The sequence below is a fragment of the Hippoglossus hippoglossus genome, chromosome 5, assembly GCF_009819705.1.
Source record: "Hippoglossus hippoglossus isolate fHipHip1 chromosome 5, fHipHip1.pri, whole genome shotgun sequence".
NCBI lineage: Eukaryota > Metazoa > Chordata > Actinopteri > Pleuronectiformes > Pleuronectidae > Hippoglossus > Hippoglossus hippoglossus.
The window spans coordinates 21,828,190-21,850,099 of record NC_047155.1 but is presented as its reverse complement, the minus strand read 5'-3'; the positions used below and the strand labels follow the sequence as shown (position 1 = coordinate 21,850,099).

Sequence of the window (21,910 nt, the reverse complement as noted above, 5' to 3'; positions counted from 1 at the left end):
GTGACACTCTAAGACTTTGTTGGAGCACAGGTCAGACATTCTTGCAAAAATAAATCATTAAAACGGAGAGAGATAAAAGAAAGGCAGGAGGACAGATTATAGAGAGAGAAGGATAAACAGAGGAAGGGTGTGAGAAAGAGACGGCAACGGCATGCTAAAGAAGTGCAGTTCCTTTGTTCTCATGCCACACGCAGGAAAAGGCCACATCAATGATGTTGGCTGTTTCCAGTGAATAGCAGAGAAACAGAAAAAAGAGTGGCGAGAGAGAGCTCGGCGAGAAAGTGAGCATATGAGATTCTGGAAGGGACTCAGTCCTCCCTGTCACTCGACCACCCTCTCCAGAAAACACAAAGAGCATTATGCATGAAGCCCAGAAGGTCTCTGAGCATGCACCATGCTGTTGCCCAGCTCCGCCGTTACAAAGTCGCTCCGACACCATTCCTCCAGGAATTCACAGTGCTGCATAACACAATAAAATATGTTCAAATCAATGAGGGGTTAAGAGGTGATAATTCTTACAGCTTTCAGCCTTGACCACCTCCTCGCTGCCCCTATTGAAGTGTGACTAACAGCCACCTTTCAGATATGACATCTCCTTCCCTCTGGGTGGAGGCAGAATAAAAATGGCATGCAGGAGCCATAAAAGATATTCAAATACGTTGTGTCCTTTTTCCTTTTGAAGTCTCAAAGTGCTGTCTTGGATTTTTCAGATTTTTGTGGATTTTCTCCTGGGTAGAGGAGCAAAACTGCCTTATTCTGCAGTAAAGTTTATAGTGTTGGGACGCCAGATACGGATTGTGGCAATCACCCAAACATTGTGCAGATATTTTTTAGCAGACACAGTTAGAAGGGGAACAAAGACAAAGATAAAAACCTGAATCAGACTGAATGAGCTATGTGATGGCATGTGCTGATAAAAAGGCACCTTATAACACAACTACTGGCACAAATCCCAGCATGTCAAGGAGTCTTATGGATAAAACCAGTCAAAGATCTTGCTGATATATTTTTTTTGTCTCCTTTTCCTGTATTCATCTGCACGGCTCAAGATTTATTCTCATTATTTCTTTACTGTGAGGGTGAGAAAATATGACTTGAAATTCATATCATGACACAGTCTTGACACTAATAATTCATTTATCGATATACTTTTCACCCTATTCATGTTAAATGAATACATGTGTAACCAAGGACGTGTGAGACACCATTCAGCATGGGGTGAGACAGTGAACTCTTCCCCTGAAGACCTTAAAGGGGACATAGCATGCCCATTTTACCACAAGTTGATATGGTTCCTTGGGGTCTTAATGAAATGTCTGTAACATACTTTGGTCAAAATACCACAAGGATCATTTAAAACAGCACCCTTTTTACCCTGTATAAAACAGCCCTCTACAGAGTGACCTGTTTTGAGTGCCTGTTCCTTTAAATGCTAATGAGCCAGCTCCCCCCTCCCCCCTCTCCCCCCATGATTTTAAACGATATAAATTACATATTTTATATGATATAAATTATCAAATATGCATCCCATACTTTGTATTCCCCTTCTGTTGTCCTGGAGTTTTAATTTTCCCAATCACATAATTAAATGTCCCCCTCTGCCCATCCACTACCAGCACACAAGCAGACAGACAGAGAGAGAAAGAGAGGGGTGGGGGGGGGGGGGCTATGAAGACCATCATTTACCCCCGGACCCCGACATTCAACGGGTACAACAACAAGCGGAGAAAGCAGAATCGCGGGCTGACCTTATATATACAGTCTATGGGGCTGACCAGCGCGGAGAAATGCACGTCCCGTGTGAACAGCCAGGCGGCTGCGCGCTTGAGAACGGCGCTGCGCTGCCTCGCAGCGGCGCTTCCGCGTCCGGTGTACCCCGGCGTAACTACTGTAACCCGGCGTAACTACTGTAACCCGGCGTACAGTAGAGCTGAACACTGCGGAAGTCTTCCACACTGCTGGCAGTGTGGAAGACCCGTGTGCTCGTCCCGTGTGAACAGCCAGGCGGCTGCGTACTTGGGAACGGCGCTGCGCTGCCTCGCAGCCTCGCTGCCTCCGGTGTAAACCCGACGTAACGAGTGTGGGGGGACGGTGGGGGGTGGGCCAAGACCATGTAAGGAGACTTCCAGTTCCTTGTTACGACACAAAACCCAGGAAGCTCAATCGAGTCGCTCAAGCATGACGTTTCTGACTTAGAGGAACTATAACAAAACGCGCAAGTGTTTTTTCCCCAGAGTTTTTGGGTTGGTAGACATGCCAGATACCCACATTAACCTGTAGAAGCACTAACAAAGTGGAATTTGCATGCTATGTCCCCTTTAAGAACATCTTGTTCTGCGAAAAATAGCAAACACATACTCTGTATTGCTGTCTTCATATACACCCAGATTTTCTCCGTGTGAAGTAAATTATTTGAGAAGTTGCCAACTTTTTAAATTCGAGAGCCTACTCCAGTCATCCTCACATAATCTATACGTGGTCAAGATTAAGGACTGAGGATGTTGAACCTCTTACATATTGTTAAGCCCTATGACAATGGTTGGGCACCGAAATCCAGTTCTAATCAGACACCAGGATGTGCAGCAGCAATAGCCACGAACCGAGTGCTGGGAGAAACAGCTTGAGATGGTGGCGGTCTGCACTTGTTGTTTTCAATCCGCCAGTAAACCGATGGAAGGAAGGGAGGAGCATACTGCTTGTGTGACCCCTGCACACCAAGCTCATCAGCCGTCAGTATGAGGGTCCCTGACCCCGGCTGTGGGGAGACAATTGATGACGAATGCGAAGCTGAAATATTTTTGCTGTAATAACCACTGAAACTCTTATTTGGTGGTAAATAAATGTCATTGGGTTAGGTTTTATTTAACGTAAACTTAAAACTGTTAAAAGTGAATCTGTTAAATTTCACGTTCCAATTTGCCTTAGCATTAAAAAAGCTGCTTTTATCATTAACCATTGTTTTGTTCTTATTTTAAGAAAAGAGTGTTGGTTCTGGCACCATTTCGGCACCGTTATAAAAGTATTGATTTATAGCACCGAAATTGGAAAAAAAACAAATGATACCCAAACTTACATGTGATTAGTGAGAATGGACTATACAAATATATTTTGATTTGATTATACATATTCCACAGTGAAAATGAAGAAAACGGCATCATTAAGAATATGGACTTCTGTATGTTGACCCTGATTCTAATGATTCAAGAAGACGCTGTAATAGCATGGACCTCTCTGATCAAAACTAAATCTCTGGAATACACTTCACAGAAACACTTTAAGAATAAGGCCACCATGAAAACTGCAGTGTAATGGCTGAGCTTTGTGAGGGGCAGAAAGACACGTGTCATTTAGAATTCAGCTGTGTCACCCCCGAGTCCGAGCCGGTCCAGACAAATATTGGTTTTGTGTCAAAAAGCTACTTGAAAGTAAGATGTGATAATCTTTCTGCTAATGGCCTGGCAAAGGCCTCCTTATTATTCTGGCCCCAGCCTCCCTCTACTTAGGGTGTCTCCACAAGGTTAATTAGTGGAGGGTCCCCTGAGGTTCCCCACGCGATGTAGGCTTAGGATAGTGGAGGTGCCTCTACACAAACAAGGTTAATGGAGCCTCAGATAACTGCCCTTCTTCTATCCCCCTCATCCACATGCATCCACATGGAGAGTGCATGCTACTGCTGTGCCTGGGTTATTCATCAGCCTTTAAGGTGGAATGGCTGGCTGCCTTGGGAGTTTGAACTGTAGGTATTAGCTATTGAGATGACATTCACATCTGCTTGCGGTCATTGCATTATTTAAGTAATACTTCAGGTGGCAATGGGGAATGGCAGTATGGTAAACAACCAGCTCCTATTTCCGGCTATAATGTGTGATGAAAACAAAGAGGTTTAATCATCATGTGTCAGAGTGCAGAAACAGCAACAACAGGAAACATTTTCGCTAATAAAAAATGCAGTTGGATATCATTTCGCTGGGAAAACCATTTTCAGAACTATCATCCATCAGTGATCTTGCAATGTAGCAGCTTTTCTGATGTAGGCAATAACGTCCTATTGAGCTAATCTGGAGCCCATGGATGTATCTGTCATCATTTCCCAGGAGAGAGAGAGAGGGAGAGAGAGCGATGCAGTAACACCAGGCCTAAATCAAAGAAATAACACAGAGAGAGAACGGGGCCCTGCGAAGGTCAGGGTGTCACAAATGATTTTGCATCAGGAGTCACACTCCGAATCGCACCCTTGAATAAAGTGTGTCTTGGAGCCACTCCTGAGATGTATAGTTGAGCACATTGCACCTTCACATTCACACCTCGCCTGCCCCACCTTCCTCCTCCTCCCACCCCTGTGACCTCCATCAGCAACAACATGATTTATCACACCAATATCCCCTTCAGCACCATGCCGATTGCTTTGATTTCTCTATTGACATTTCCTACCATCCCACCTGCATGCATTTTTCATGCTCGTCCCAGAACGCTGGACATGCATCCAGAGATGATAGTCATGAAGACACTCTGCGTTTCTGGAGTTTTATGTGCAACAGTCATGTCTACTTTTTGGTCTATAGGTTAAGACGCTGGCCAATGCAGCTCAGTCTGTCTCTGCACATCTTCTTGTCCATGTGACGACAGGGGATGAGAGGCATCCTGCTGCTTCCTCGAGGTCACAGGCAAGGAGGGCGCTGATGTGCTGGAGGTCTGTGAAGGGAATGAAAGGCGGGAGAGGAGCAGCTAAAAGTTTTAAAGCATGACCCAGTCCTCCTTTGGTGACGAAGGTGGCACAGCGTGTGCCGAGAGGCTTGTGAGGGAATCTGGCTCCTCTTACACTCTTATATGCACATCTAAGCACTTTCCCAGCCTTTGCTGTCCCTGCCGCTGTGTTTATGAGTGATTGTGTTTGTGCATGTGAGGATGTGTGCGTGTTTGCGGCCGTCTGTGCGTGCTCCTGTGTTTATCAGGTGCGGTGCTTGGTTTTGTTTTGGTTGTGAATTCCATGCTCCACAGTGCAGTAATCCATGCTGTGTGATACTGAAGCCTGAAATAAAACGGGGGCGATCTATTGAAGCCGGCATCTCAGATGTCACCTCTCCATGCTGCTGAAGTGTTTCAGCATCAGTTTCCCATTGTGGGAATACAGGGATGCCTCCATAACTCCTCCAATTCGCAGAGCAGCAAAAACTCTTAAATGGATATGATCTGCTTGGTATCTCCAGTGTAAAGATGTTCAGCAATGTTCGCTCATGCATCCGCTCGTGTGCACACATGATTACCAGATCGATCATCTTCATGAGTGCTTCTCTAATGTGACATCATAATGTGACATCTCTCCTGTTTGATCCAAGCCAGTTATTTCCATCCAGGGAACTGCTGCGAAAACCTGCAGGAACATGGCTCACATGTAGACCCAGCACTTCACGAGCTCTTTTTGATGCGTCTGTCTCCAAGCATGGAGACCCACTGACTGTGTTATTCCACCGCACGTTAATGGAGGGCCTCCAGCTGAGCATGGCTGACAGACATCTGGAGGAGCGAGATAGCTAAGATGTGGCAGCTCCTGTCGCTGTATTGATTCACTCTCCAGCACTGACATCCAGAGCAGACACGAGCCAGGCTTTGGCAGTCTTATGTTCTTGGGCTGTTATGGATTTAGTGAAAGTTATTGCAGGTGATGCTGAGGTGTGTCAGTCAGCACCGGGGGGAAAAGTCGTCCCCGCTCTTCTGCTGGAGTGAAAAATGTTTACTGTGTCATAATGTGTCCGAACTCTCAGGGAGCAAATGGTGGGATGAAAGGATGGGCTGGAGCTCATACATATGCATGGCTGTGACATTGTGAACTCCAAAGGTTAGCGCAGAAAATGATGACTAATTATGTTTGCCGTCTGTCATATCAAAGGATGTGCTGAGCACGGGGTGGCGATGACCGTCCCCTCCTCCGTCCATCTCCTTCACTTTCTTTCTTTGTCCCATCTCTGTCACTCCTGTGTCTATGTGGTGTCTCTCTTGCCTGTTTTAATTTCCCTGTCAGGCAGTCTGCTTGCTGTCTGTGTGACTAAGCTGCTAGATTCCTGGCTTGTTGACTCAGCAGTTAAGTGCATTAATTTCCCATCTCTCTAACTCATTTTGTATTCTGTTGGTTAAAAAAAGAAAAAAACTGTTCCCTGGTTCGCTAATGCCACATAAATCTATATGTAAACATATAGTAAAACAGAGTCTAAAAGTGCAGCTTTGAGCGGGATCACGGCACTGTAACCAAGCTGAATAGCTTCTTTCAGAACTTGCATGCACTGATGCCTCCTTATTCTGGGATGCGCTGTCTGTACTTCTGGCCTATGTGTCATATACATATATTCACCGAGGTCAGAGTTGGTGCTTGGCAATGTCTGATTTTCTTAGAATCTGACAGACGTAGTGTGAGTGCGGGTGGAATAAAAGTAAATTGACCAATCTGGATTCAGTAGGAGAAAGGGTCATTAAAGTGTCCAGACTATGTGTGTGTGAGTGTGAGACAGGCAGGCAGGCAGGCAGGCAGGCAGGCAGGCAGGCAGGCAGGCAGGCAGGCAGGCGAAAGCAAAACCGTTGGAATGCTTGCAGGCCCTTCTCTCTCCCTCTCTGGTGATCTGCTACGCTATGCTGTCACGTTAATAAGATGGGCAGAGCCGGGCAGTAATTGTCTCATTGACTTTTGAGGAGGGCCCTGCAGTCAGGACCACGGTGCAGAATTCTCCTTTGAACCCACATCTTGGAAACGAGTTTAACAGGCAGCTCAGACAGAAAAAGACGCACAAAGACGAGAGGGTGAGTGACAGTATGGAAACTAAGAAATACAAGGAGGACCACAGAGGGCAGGAAAAGAGAGAAAGTATTACACAAAACAAAATTGTTTTGGCCCAGATTTGGCTCACACTGTCATCCGGCCCACATAACACATAGAATGATGGCACTTGGGCAGTCCACTCCTGTTTGTCAGATCTGAGCCACAAGTAAGCCATAGTAATACCGCATGACAATCAATTAATTAAATTTGTTTTGTGTTAATTGGGCCATAGTCATTTTTTACCATATGGGCCACTTTAGGTTCACATCCAGATTACACCTCGCCCAGAGCTCCGCATGTTTGCCAAGAAAAGCCAACATTTGATCTGGGATATTTGGGCCACATTTGCTATTTTACAAGTGGGCCACTTTCGGCTCACATCCATTTTGTCCGGGCCACACGGAGGTCAGAAGTGCTGCATCACCGCCTGAAGTGGCTCACATCCGTAGGATATCTGGGATCAGAGGGTGACATCTGAGACTGAAGTGGAAAAAGACAGTGGGATGACAGATAAATAGAGATAGACAGTGTGGTCTAGACTCTGGGCAGGCTCAGGGTGTTATTTCCCAGCTGTGGGCCCTGTGGGTTATTGGCCCAGCACCACGGTGCTGCGTAAGTGTGACATGAGGGTCGGACCTAACCGCACAGCCTGTTGGGAGCTGTGGTTTTCCCTCTCTGCTACTCTGACAGCTTGCAGCTCACTGACTGTAAACTGACGATAGATTATTGAGGGAAGCCGCAAATTAGTCGATCTGCCTCCACGTTTGCTCACATTCCTCGGGGGAGCGGAGCAGAGGGAGGAAAAGATGGTACATGCAATGTTATGATTACCTAGGGGCCACTACGACTGGTTACAACAAGGAAAATGATCTAAAATGTACAAAGTCTGACTCATCACATATGTTTGGGGACTGAAATAAACATCTGCATTTTCACAGCTACACAGCCACGTGTGCTGTATCTGTAAATTCAGATGTTTGATATTTACCCACACATGCCGTTAAAGTAGGAGTCTCAGTCTCTTGTATTTCAATGTGTTTTCTCCCCAGAATATTCAATATGTTTTTTAAACTCCATGTGTTCTGTTTCAAATTCACATTCTCTCTCTTTGAATGATGAAAAAAATGCTGTTTTTCTCTCTATTCAGTTTTTATTCTGCTTTTTTCTCCCTGATAAATATATATTTTTTGAAATCACATAAATTAAGCTTCATTCGGTGTCATAAAGCTGTACTTAGAAAAAAAAAAAACATACAATGAGAAGAAGTGCAAGATATAAAATCATATAATCACTATGTAATCTTTTAAAGTATAAGAGGAACACATAATTGCAGTGGTTAATTAAAGCTATCTTTACAGCAGCTAGAAACTAAACTAGCTAAAGCGGTAAGATTTAAGTTTGGTGTTTAGTGTGTTGGCTTTTATTCTTTGTATTGATTTAAGTTTTAATTAAGCCTTCAAGGCAAGTAAGAACTAAATACCCTGCTTTTCTAGTCGTATGTTTTACAATCATGGATTGTTTTATACAGTTTATTAATTCTGAAAGTAAGAGTACCTTGACGGAAGCAATTCTGAATGTTTTGGTGAGATAATATAAAAATATACGAGATAAACTTCTCCTGTAAAGGGCCCACTGAGCTTTCAAATACAAAATTTTAAATGGTTTGTAAAGAAGAAACACCAGTTGCTTTGTATTCTGGCAGAATAATGACATGATTGTGATCACACTGCAGATAAAAAAAACTGAGTTTTTGTTCTGCGATAAAGGACAACATCCCAAATGAGAAAAAGTTGAATTGCATTAGGTAGGGCCGTTGATATTCTGACAGTCCTGTCTGAATATCAATTCCCTCGAGAAGAGAAAACGTCCCCAGTGAAACAAAGAAACAAGAAAATGTTCAAGCGAATCACATTTTAGTCATTCTGCTCGGCTTTGGTTCTTAGTGGATTCTTAGACTTAAGTTGCTAGTGCCACTCTTCACTGAAACAGAGACAAGGGCAGGCGTTTTATGCATGCGGCAAGAATTGTTGACATATTGAAATATTATGCCCGTGCAGCACTTTTCACTTCATTTGTGCTCTGACTCTGTTTTTACATTAAACAGCAACCGAAGAACGTTTCACTAAGAATATGGATCACTGACTGTCAAAACCTCTTGCTCAAAAGAAGAGAGTTAAGAGCAAAATATCAAATAAACATGAGGAAAATTCCCTCCTCGTTGACACTAAAGTGCTTCATATTCACATTTTGAACTTCGAGGTTCTACGCTGGAGATTTAGGTATTTGACCATAGCAGGGCTTAGAAAGAAGATCTATTGGCTGTAACTGTTCATCATCATTATTTCCTCCCCTCTGACTTGCATACCTGCCAACATTTTTCCCTGGAGTCTCATATTCAAGGTCACCACCTGACACCCTCCTGTTGTGTAATTTCTCTTGGGAAACTCTTTAAATCTGCATGGCCCTCAAACTTTTCTACAAATTCTCATCATACATGGATCCATTAGTTCTGTACGTTTGTCTAATGTTATGAAGTAGGCAAATGGTGCATGAAACATAAGCAAGACCATTTTCACCTATTTATCAATTGGTTAGTCACAACCCGAAATTCAAGTGGTGTGCATTGTGCAGGCAGGGTATATTTTGCAGAATGGAAGGTACTTTTCCTTCCATGGAAGGGTTCTCCCACCCATGACCTCACTATTACCATCAACAACTCTGTGGTAGCCCCCACCCAGACTGCTAGGAACCTGGGTGTGACAATCGACAGTCAACTCTCCCTTACAGCCCGCTCTACCCTCAACAAAATCACCACTGTTTGCTGTCCTGGCTCCCAAATGGTGGAACGAGCTCCCCATTGACATCAGGACAGCAGAAAGTCTGCACATCTTCCGCCTCAGGCTAAAGACACATCTCATCTGATTACACCTTGGTTAAGATGATGATGTCTAATAAACCACTGTCAACTCTGATGTTGTTGCACTTATATATTGAACTTAAATGTAGCACTTTTTAGTTTGGCTTTTTTTAAGCTAATTTACTTGCATGATTCTTGCTGTTTTGGGTTTGTACCTTCATTGTTGAATGCACTTATTGGAAGTCCCTTTGGATGAATGCGTCAGCTAAATGATATGTAATGTAATGGATACTTACAGCTAATGTAGCTCAAAATGTGAGGGCAGGACGGACCAGTGGGCAAGACTTTTGCAAAGTCTTAATGTTGATATTGTGCAAAAATATATATATATATATATATATTTGCGTTCAAAATGGCAAGAATGCACCATTTAGGCACAGAATGGCACACCAGTCATATTGACCTTCATCACCAAAGCTGCTATCAGACATGCACTGAAGTCTGGACATTTTCTTGGAGGTGCTGGATGTGGGAACACAAATGAACGCCACAGTTTAACCCGACACAACTCGACCAAATTTCAGAGAGAGTCTATGAGAGAATACAGCAGTCTTGACAATTCCCAGCAAGGGAGTGGGCGTGTCAATCATGTTTCTAACACGTAACAGATGAATAACTTGAATAATACAAATGTCTCAGGATCAATCAAACTATGAACTATGGTTCGGATCGTTTGTAAAAACATTTTTGGGACAAATTGCAGGAAATATAAAAAGAGGTGTCTTGCAGGATCGCTTGTTGTACCTCAAACAATATCATGTTTGTTCATCAAGCACATTTGCTGGTAGTAACAGAAGTCATAGTAGAAATGAACCAGTTCATTCATTTTCTCTATTCACACAAATAAATTGTTTTTTTTTTTGTTTTTTTCACTTTATTCAAAAAAGTTGCAAATATGAAAATACAACATTGTGGAGTTGGTTTTAAAACCGCTTAATCTCAGAACGTGATCGCACATTTAGAAAATGTAATTTTCATTTAAAAAATATTCTGATGTTGTCAAAGAAACTACTGTGAACATGTATCCTGATGGAAAAATTACAAAGAATACAGAAACACATGTGAACCCTGATAATAAAATAAGGAAAAGAAGAAATAAATACATATCGTGTAATATCAAACCTAAATGTTGGAGGGTATGGTCTTGTCTTCCTCCGCTCCCTGACACTTATGGTCTCTAAAAGAGAATCTCATCCCCTTCTCTCTCCCTGTGTCATAATCACTGCTCTTTATGCTTGGTTTGCCCTCTCTGCCCTTTCAAGATGCGGCATGTAATGAGGGCTCTGGAGGAACGTGTGAGTGGGCTATTTAGCTATTCAGACAAGATCAGCTCACACATCCCACGCTCTCTAACTTGACTCCCTACCAATACCTCTCAGCTGAGCACAGTGATTCTTTGTCCCGCTCACAAGGTCACATGCTGGATGAAGCTGCGGCCATTTGACATCTGCGTCTGGACTTTAAGCGTCTGATGAGTTTGTGTAAATCACATGGTTAAAAGTAGCCATTAGAGTATTTAACTCCAGTCCACTGACAAATGTAAAGATGGATTGTGATTATTTTAGAGTTTAATTGCTATAAACCCAGCTTAAAGAATTCCCTCTGCTAAATTACAAGTAACCAACCTACAAAAATGCAAAAGTTAATCCATTAGAGTGTCCAAAGACCTAAGACTCTTAAATGTATGAATAGATTATTTTATTTTTGTGTCTGCTTATTTACAGACTCCATTCCTCATGTGTTATTTAGAATCACAATTCCTGCATACACACACACACACACACACACACACACACACACACACACACACACACACACACACACACACACACACACACACACACACACACACACACACACACACACACATGCACTAACACTGAGTGAACTTTGTCTCGATTCAAAGTTACATGATGCACACAGAACCTGACCTGTCTCTAATGGGATTATCCAGATACATTAATCAGCAACTATAACTAAGATAACTATTTTTAGGCTGCACTCATTAACATCTTACAGCACAGCAACAAACAAAAATAGCATATTGGCCTCATGAATCCTTAAACATATACACACAGTCTGCTTATATAAAACCCCAAAAGAGCTCCAACAGTGGGATTTGAATAAACACATGCACACATCCCTGTGTAGGCATTCATCCATCCTTGCATGAATCCAAACATGCACAGCCAAAATACCAAAAATGCATAGCCTATATGCAGCAGTTAAATCTCCAGTAATGTATTATGAGCCAAATTCAAGTCCTAAATACTGACCTAAACCTATACCATAAAACATTTAAATTATAATGTTTTTTCTTGTCTGACAATTAGTTTAGTATCATTTTTCCTCTTGTTTTAGCATTCTAATCTTCTATTCATTCCCTCATCCTTCGAATATGAAAAATACAAGTCATCTGTGTCATCATTATCTCAAATCTGGAGAACGCGTTATATAAATAGATAATACATTAATAATAATTTCAATAATTTAATCATTTTCAGACACAAAAGTCAGAGGCCAAGTCAAAAAGGACACACACGCACGCACACACACACACAGGTTTGTGCAGGTATCCTTATGAACCCTGCCAAGGAGGATATTTTTTCATCTGTATTATTTGTTTGTTGTCTGATAGTTCGCAGGATTATGCAAAAAGTACTGGGTGGATTATCACAAAAGGCAATGTTGGAGCCCTAGGCGAGATTTCAGATTGGCGCCCCCTCACCACCATCACACACACACACACACCCACACACAAATTCCTTCCTTCACTCCAGGAGTTACATTCATTAGTTAATAAAACAAGTTAACAAAAAAATGAAAATGAAATACTGGATGTGTAGAAAATGCACATCAGAATCCATTTGGTGTCTGCATTTTAATGCTATATGAACAAGGTTTGACATATGGATATGTAAAACGTGAGGAAATGCGATACATTATTTATTTCACATGCTCTCCAATAGCCTGTCAAATTGGATTGTGTACAGATGCACAAACAGGCAGACAAAAATGTAGGCTATAAAAATATATAAATATATAATAAAAAATATAAAAAGAGTCTGAAATCTGCTGTACTGACAGCTAGCTAGCTATTCATGTCGACAAAAAGAAACATTAATGATGTCCAATTCTCGTGCGAGCAGCCGCCTGGCTGTTCACACAGGAACCGTTTTTTTCTCCTCGCCGTTCAGAGGTAAATGATGATGGTCTTCACAGGTGGCTGACCTACGCAAGCCTATAGCTGCACCCCACAAAAGATTGTGTGCTTGTGTGTCTGTCTGTTTAGACACAACTGACAAATGTTTGGAATAAGTACATACTTAAATGTATGGGGAAATTTCATCATGTGGGGGCAAAAATTGGGGACATTTCAAACTCCAGGAGAACAGCGGGGAAATAAAAAGTATGGGATGCAGATTTAATCATTTATATCATATATAATATATCACTTATATCGTTTAATATCGATTGTCAGTGTGTTTTCTGGCCCTATTCGCTCGCGGCAAGCGGAAATAACAGATCAGACCCAGAAACCATCGCTGCAGATCGCGAGCCGGCCGCGGCACTTCCCGGCGCTTCCCGGTGCTGATGGTGTGACGATGCTACATTGGTTGACATTGCATGTATCATGTCATGATAAATCAGCCTCTTGTGGCGCCCTCTTAGCATTTTGAGCCCTAGGCAACGTCTATGTCGCCTATGCCACGAGCCGCCCCTGGGTATGGGTCAGGGAAGAACCCAATCAATTATTGGAATGGATTTGAACTAGGATCTAAGATTTTTTTCACTTTCTTGGATGTTGATGAAAAAATCAATCATGTTTAGGGGACTGATAATTTTCAGTGCATGCAATTTGGCGGAGTTATGCGCTCTCTGAGTGCCATTTAGCTTAGGACATTGTACTGACTTCTATTCATTGCATACAACCTAATCAAACCTTATTCCTAACCTTAACCATGACCAATTCATGTCTAACCCTAACCTTAACCTAACCACAATGCACATCCTAACCTTAACTAACCTTAACCAGGACCAGGCTTTGGTCCCCATGAGGTGCACTGGTCCTGACAAGGTCATTGTTTATGTTGGAACTTAACAAAAACACAACCAAGTCTGCATGCCTGCACACACACACACACACACACACACACACACACACACACACACACACACACACACACACACACAAACACACACACACACAAACACACACGTTACTGAGAACATGACCTTGGTGTCACGGTGGCGTCGACCTTTGCAGGAGAGGATTTATTTTCTTCTTATCAGTTTTAACATGAGCATTCACAGAACAACAGTGGTGAATATTATTTAATATAATATGTGTCTATCAGGAAGATCATTTTCTAAAAGCAGTAAATAATGTGTTTGTATATGCTAATAAAAAGTCAGTTGCAGACCTGAGAACTTTTCATTAGACAGAAGTTTCAGGCTCTAACCTCTAACATGTAACTACACTTCATGGTTGGTTCACAGTTGACAGTGCACGTGTGTATGCGTGCACACTGGACTGTGCGTGTTCACGTGGTGCATGTGTGTGTGTGTGTGTGTGTGTGTGTGTGTGTGTGTGTGTGTGTGTGTGTGTATCCCTGAAGCCCCGCCCTCCTCCGCCCGTTGACCTATGAACGGCTCAGCGTTAACGCGCACATGCTCGCTACGTCATTACTCCGTGGCTCTCCGTGTCAACATGGCGGCATCCATGGCATCCCAGGCTGCGGCGAGAGGACTGAGGACAGCAGCTTCTAAACACGTCCTCCTCGACAAACTCAAGGTACAGCTGCAGCTGACATGACCGGGGATGAACGTCCCTCCTCTCCCGGGTCTGGTTTGCTGTCGTATGTTTGCTGTCATCGTCTCAGGGAGCTGTCAGTGTCGTTCGCCTGCTAGCTAGGTTAGCATGTGTGAGAGGTGTCAGATCAGAGTTGAAGGGGGGGACAGTCCTCTGCTCATGTAGCTCATGTCCTCACTGTGACCTACAGCTCCTGTAATGACTGTAGCGTTCATATAATGCAGTGTTAGTGCTGCTCGTTAAAATTACACGGACTTTACTGGGACTTAAACTGGTCACTTATGCACTCTTGTCTTGTTGCTACAGTCTTTTTCTACCACTCTTGACTTAAGTGTAAAATGCATCATGTTTAATAGCTTTGAATAACCTGTAGATTTGAATCAAGCCCTGTGCAGTGGCTCATCATTAACAGCACAGACAGTGCATGTTCTCAGTGTGGCCATAAAGCTCGGAGAGATAATGCTGTGCCTGAAGTTTCAGATAAGACCACAGTGTAAAGGTGAACTCCTGCACTTCGATCCCGATCTGTCCCTGAGCTGCAAACAATTGCACAACGCAGTTCGTCTGATTTGTCTTTGGACAACATGATGCCAAGTGATCACAGTTAACGTTGTCTTCTGCTTTGCAAACTGAGCATTAGACTGAATGATTTAAAAACAGGGGTTCTCAGAGGGCTGAGGTACTTTGGTGGTATTTTCACACTTTTACGTTATGTATTAAAGGTTCATTGTGTAGAATTTAGTGACATGCATGCATGTTGCAGCTGATAACCCCTCACCTCACCCTCCCCCTCCAAACATGAAAGAGAACCTGTGGTAGCCTTAAGTCTTTATAAAAAACTCAAAAGGTGTTAAGTTTGTCCAGTTTGGACTACTGTAAAAAAACATGGCAACCTCCGTAGAGGACCCGCTCTAGATTATTTAAAGGGTAAATAAACAGCAATTAATACAATTTTAGATGATTACACACTGGTGAAATCATCAATAGGATGACTATTTTACATAGAATTTTGGCCAATAGATCCCTTTCACCTAAATCTTACACACAGGACCTTTAAAGCAAAACGCATGTTGTTTTAACTTTACTCTCAGTCCATGTTCTGACGTGGTATCAACATCTGCCCGACTGCTCCCACCAGGATTTGTCAGTGCTTAGTACAGATGTGAACAGACCCAAATGTGTCCTGTGATCCCATCACTCAAACCACATTCAGAGGTGATCTAGGAACCATGTGGCCACATCCTCTTTGCTGAGTGAACGCAAATGATGTCTGCTGATCTACAGTTTTACAATGAATCAAACATCAAACACCCCCCACCCCCCTTCTCTGTAAGTGCTCTCGCTCATGCCGACACACACACATTGACAATGGACACATCTGTAAGCTCTGTACTGGCTAAAAACAATATAATTTAGTCTTCCCCAACAGAAATGATGTATGTTTGTCTTTGCATATAAAGCAGGGAAGTGAGATCCAATCACAAGTGGTCACAGGAGAGACATTCAGGAGTCTTGTGATCAGATCTCTCAGCACGGATGTTAATACCAGTTCAAAACAGGACCTTAGACATTGGCAAGAGGAAAAGTGAAACAATGATGCTCAATGAGGAAGTGAACACTTTGTCCTGAAGTAATCCTTCATATTTTCCGTGTGATTGCACTGGCATTGGTAAAAAAAAGAAGCCATATGGTGAATGGAGTTTAACTCCGATGTCCTCATCCTCTCATTGACATCTGACAATCTAACAGTGTTTGTCTGTTTCCCAAAAATTCAGTTAAGTTGGACACCTGTAGACAGCCCATCGTCCCAGTGGCCTCCAGGCAGCTTACTGAGTTGGTGTGGAAGTAGTTCAGTCTTTTTGAAACCTTTATCTTTGACAGATGTAGTTCTTGGCTGTTTGACATATTTTCTCATTTTCATTTCTGCAGTAAAGATGTCAGGAGATGCTACAAATTCCCTTTTCACTCGTCATGAGTTTACCTTCTCTCTGGCAACAGAACAGGCTACATCAGCCTTCTGAATCTCCTGCAGTTTGCACTGGACTGACCAAACAATGATTAACTCTGGAAGACTCTCTGTGAATAGACTCAAACACTTGCTAGCCTAGCAACATTAAGCTGCAAACAACCCATAATGCAAAACTCTGTAAAAGACTGTAATGGAATATTAGAAATAAGAGACAAGATATTGTTTTATAATATATCATAAGACAACATATGTATGTATGTATTTATTTATTCTAAAACAAATGATCATCTTATATATAAAATTAATCACTTTTTATCAGAATATATTATAAGACAATATATTTTATTTTAAAATATTGTAATATAAAGTGAGACAATATATTGATTTATAACACATTAAAAGAAAATATACTGTCTTAAATATATATATGATAATACATTGTCTTATTTATAGGACAATATATTGTCTTACATTAGGGTCATTACGTTTTTTCTCTCCCTCCAGAGGTGTAGAGAACTCTCAGCATAGGTTTTTTTTCTGTTCATTTTGTTTAGGTGCTGCATCTAAGTCTTACAATTATAGGGACATTGTGCTCCCAAAGCCACAAAAAGGAACCAGAAACAAGTGTCCCTGTCTTGTATTGACTAACAAAGAAATTCCCTCTTACAGAGATAAAAGCAGAATGGTATTTTTGTTATTTAATTTCAAGCTGTAAGACACACGCCTAAATAAATCAGCATGTTCTTGTACAAGCTGCTCCTCGGTTGGATGACTGAAAGGACAGAGCAGGAACCTGTCCAGTCAAGTAGGGACAGTCAGTTAGGCACTATTTTAACTGTACACATGGATTTTTTTTTTAGAATATTGCTTATAAGAAGGCTGTGTTCAGGGAGAAGGCTGTTAATCTATCATGATTCCCTTTTATACATTTTTTTTATTAAATCTATAAAGTAATGAGATACTCCAATGGCAGTCTCCAGACTTTTCAACAAACAATAGTTAAACAGTTAACTACTTTAAACAGTAATAATTCCAGTGCTATACTAGGTTTGTGCGTCCTAACTAAAGTATCATAACCCAAAAAAGGGTGATTTCATATCCAGGTAACACAACATATTGTTACTCGTTTGTCGTTATTGTAGATTGAGGTCACGTTATGACAGCTGTAACTTGAAGGTCATTACCTCCCGTGGGCAAAAGAAACTTGCAATATCTGCAGCTGGGTTTTGTTTTGAGCACTCAACTGTGATTCTCGTCCATTGGCTCTGTCCATCCTGTTTGACATGATTGTTGCAGATATACAAATAGACAAATATTGCTGTAAAGAGTGTGATTTATGATCCAAAGGAATATATGGTGGACCGCTTTATTAAACGATTTACGAAAACAAAGTTTTTCTGTTTTCCTGAGATGAGATATAGTGTTATATCACACAGCCTCTGTGTCGCACTATGTTCAGTGGCTGAAATCAGGGAAGTGAGTTTAACGACCATTTAGGATAAATGAGGTAACAAGACATTGGAGGTCTGGCTGTACTTTTTGAATGCGACCTTTTAACGATAATCCATGCACCAAAGACACATTTTACAAGGGTTTGGCATTTAGCCATTCTTTTTAATTTACAACATTGAATAGATGTATAGCAGATTTCCCTGTAGGTCACTCCTCAAACAACCAAAGAAATGTCTGGTTGGAGAGTGATTCATTATCCTCGGAAACACTGTTCAGAGTATGTCGAGAACAGAAAGCCGCTCAGAAGGCACAGGGTGACCCAATTAGGTTGCCGACAGGTATTGTTAGGTCTTGGAAGTTAAAACAAAAACAAAATGAATAGTTGAAAGTACAAAGTACAAGTTTAAAATTCAGCCAAAGAGTTCTTACACACACCCATCCTTTTTTGACCTACATTGAATTAACTAATCACATAGAAATAAACTTTCATCACAAATTATTATCTATCTTGGATATTAAAGCATGTCCTTAAAATGTAAACCCTTGACAAACTCACACTGGTGTTACTTACTTTCTTTCTGTCTGTCTGTCTGTCTGTCTGTCTGTCTCTCTGTCTCTGTTCCAGCTTCTCTCTCAGTCCATGTGATGAAAGTGATGATCATAGTTGTTCTGTAGCACCGTATCAGATACTGAACTGATTGTCAACAAGGTGTTTCTACAACAGAATCTTATCAGCCCGGACAGTGTATCAGCTCAGCTTTGTGATCATTTGTAAACAACAATGCACAATATTTGTGTAGTTAGGATTCACGATGCTCTTAGAGGGGTAGTGGGATGTCGTTTTTTTCCCCTGCCCTCGCGCTCATTCTCCCTCTCTCATAAATCAAATCTCCTGAATTCTTGTCTGCACAGCGAGATAATCCTCAGGCTGTTTTTCACTGTCGCTGCACAGTGGTGAATTTGTAAACGTTTGCTAAGTTTTTTTCTTGTGTAAGGTGTTCCTGCTTAGTAATAACCTAACGGCGTTGAAGCCCAGCATGTTTTGATGGGAAACACTGGGAAGAGAGGTGGCTCAATGAGACTCAGTCCTGAATATTTTACAGAGGGGGGTGGAGAGCCCTCTGCTTGCAACGACTTCTTTTGCTGGAACTTCAAACGACGGGCGGCTTCCCCATCTGTCTCAGCAAGAACACATTTACATTTCCTCGCCGCAAGGGATACTGGAGGACAAAGTTAGCTCTAACTGGATTTGAATATCGCTTCACCAAGGTTAATAGCCATTTCTGTAGCTGGTGAGGTGCTTAGGCTTTTTCAATAATTTAGAAGGGCTGCAGTCATTAGGAAATGTTGGCAGCCGCTGAAATGGGGAATACAATGAGTGAATGCGCTCCTATCAGCTTAACTTCGGCTGTTGTACCAGCATAGATAATGAGGGAGAAGGGGGAGTGATGCTGAGAATTAGTTACGAAAACAATGTCAGTGATTGCTGACAGCTGTAATTCATTAAAAGTGCAGTATGTTGAAGATTATGTTCAGCTGCCATATTAACTTATACATCATCTTTGAATTTAGATCTTCAAACATATTATAAGTGTAATTTGGATTTCATAATTGAGTTTGCCAGAGGCCACTCCCTGCGAATTTCAATTTTCTAGTCATGCCGTCCTGACTTGCCCTCGTCCATGGCTGAATCTGGTCACCTCATTGTGTGTCATGAAGACAGTGACGGTGCCGTTACTGTGTCCGTGGCGTGAACACACGTGACCCTGGTCATTACTTGCATTAACATATGTCATGTGTGATCCAATCAAAAGTGGACAACTCTTAAAACGCCAGTTCATACCTGGCATGATTTGTCTCCACATATGTCCCCAGTGACCACTTGCTGTTGGATCTCACTTACATGCTTATATGCAAATAAACATATACATCATTTCTGTCAGTCTAAATTATGATAAACCAGATTGTTTTCAATTTTTTTGTGTGTGCATGAAAGAGAGAGAGGGAGAGAGAGGCACACCTGAACACCTCTACAATGAAACATGATTTTACATCTTATACAGAATTGGTATAGTCGGTAAGAATGTGTGTTGAGTAATTGGATGTCAAATGCTTCCTCACTGTTTTCATACCTGTGCTCAGAGCTGAAAGCTTGTTATCAGATCACCTTAAACAGATGCTAATATTAGTTGTGAACAAGGCCCATGTTGTAGAGCAACATCACTGCTGCTATTGGTAATTGAGACTCCAAAGAACAAGATACCAAATATGTAATAAATTGTATCAGTACAACCAGCAGTTGTACTGATACAGACTCTAAGCTAGTATGGGTTTGAAACAAATTGTATGTTTTCTCTAAAGTTGATTTGATTCTTTTATTTTGTATTATAATTTTAGACTGTTAAGGCACCCGGTGACATGAGTTTTTTGGCATGAGTGGATGGATGTTGTTGCCATAGCGATTCAGCAGTTGTGGCTTCAGGTAGATGCTTGTTGTGGATTTATAAGGAATTGAACTTGATGCCTTCTTATTCCTGTTATCTTCCCTTCAGACTAAACACCTTTTTGAATATTACTCAGTACACCCTCTCTTATTAGCTATGCTAATTACTGAAATCCCTATCTGCAGAGACACAACAGTCAGGTTTTCCTTTCTTAAGCCTGTCTGCAGGAGATTAGACCTGCCATGCCTAAAGACCTGCCAATGATGCAAATCTCACTGATCTAAATCCTGGAGCCATGCTCTACTGCTCTCGCCTCTGTCTCAGCTCCTCTGTTCTATTCCTGGATCTTGAACAGACATATGTCATTTCTCGCTCGCTACTTTAATGGTCTGGATATGACCTTAGCCTCCAACAGGCAAAGACATAGAAAGCTACAAGTGAGAAATTGTGAATGGTCCACGTGATTTCTGATATCATTAGTGAGCAGCCTGTACATGATAGATTTATAAAGAAAGTCAATCTTAAAAACACCATTCTGTAGCAGCTCAAACAGAAAGTATAGGCTAATCAGTCAGTGTGCCTTTCAGGAAGATGCATTCAGATCCTTAACTTAATAAAAAATACCAATATAGCAATGAAAAAACTGCTCTGATCCTACTTAGATAAAAAGTACATGAATAATAGGAGTAAAATGTAGTTTAGGTATTAAGGTAAAATATATAATAAAATTACATCTGTAGATTAATACTGTAGCATCACTGCAAGCAACTTGTAACTGTTGCTGCAGCTGAAGCTAGTTTATACACAGTTTCATATCCAAGGACAACATACAAATTCAGTCATGTGACCATTAGGAAGAAGAAAAAACTAAGTTCTGAATAACAAATGTGTCTGTTTTCAGACTTTTTTTTCCCAATCCTCAGTTTCTTAGTTATAGATATTAGATCATTTGAACATTTATTGAAATGAAACCACGTGAGAAGTTTAGAGGGAAATATTCTGCCGTCAGCACTCAAGTACTTGATTAATTAAAGGAGACCAGGCTAGATGGTTTTCTGAATTAGCCCACTAATGCTTCATGAGGCATGCTCCTGCTACATAGCTGGATGGAAGTGGAAGTATGCCTGTGATTCAGACTAGCCTGTTTATGCAGAAAATCCACATTAACTCTGCCTCTTTGCCTCCTCCATTTCCTTTTACTGTGTGTCACCTCCATCACAGCTTACTGCGCAGTGCTTGTCTAATTGCAAGACTGCTTGTATTTATGAGTGGCAACTAAGTAGCAAACTGCCACCTCGTTAGCAGGAAAACATTCGACTGCAATCAGTGTGGCAATGATTTTGATAGGCGTTCAGAGTACTGCGCTCTCTGATTCAGCCTGTGCTCATGGAAGTGGACACTATAAAGTTCCCCTTTAAATTCCCTCTGGATGGTTAGCTAAATGGATAGGGAAAAGAGACGAGTTCATAACCTGAATGGGAACAAATCAATTACATAGAATTGGTGA

At 41.7% G+C, this 21,910-nt stretch overlaps 1 protein-coding gene across 1 annotated transcript in view; it reads left to right on the top strand.

The window, feature by feature from the left end:
* The first annotated feature begins 14,396 nt into the window (after nt 1-14,396).
* The window catches only part of suclg2 (succinate-CoA ligase GDP-forming subunit beta), an 87,158-nt gene continuing 79,644 nt past the window's right edge, over nt 14,397-21,910 (top strand). The window contains 2 exon segments of the mRNA XM_034585700.1: nt 14,397-14,416; nt 14,418-14,520. Of these exon segments, the coding sequence (XP_034441591.1) occupies nt 14,397-14,416; nt 14,418-14,520 (123 nt within the window).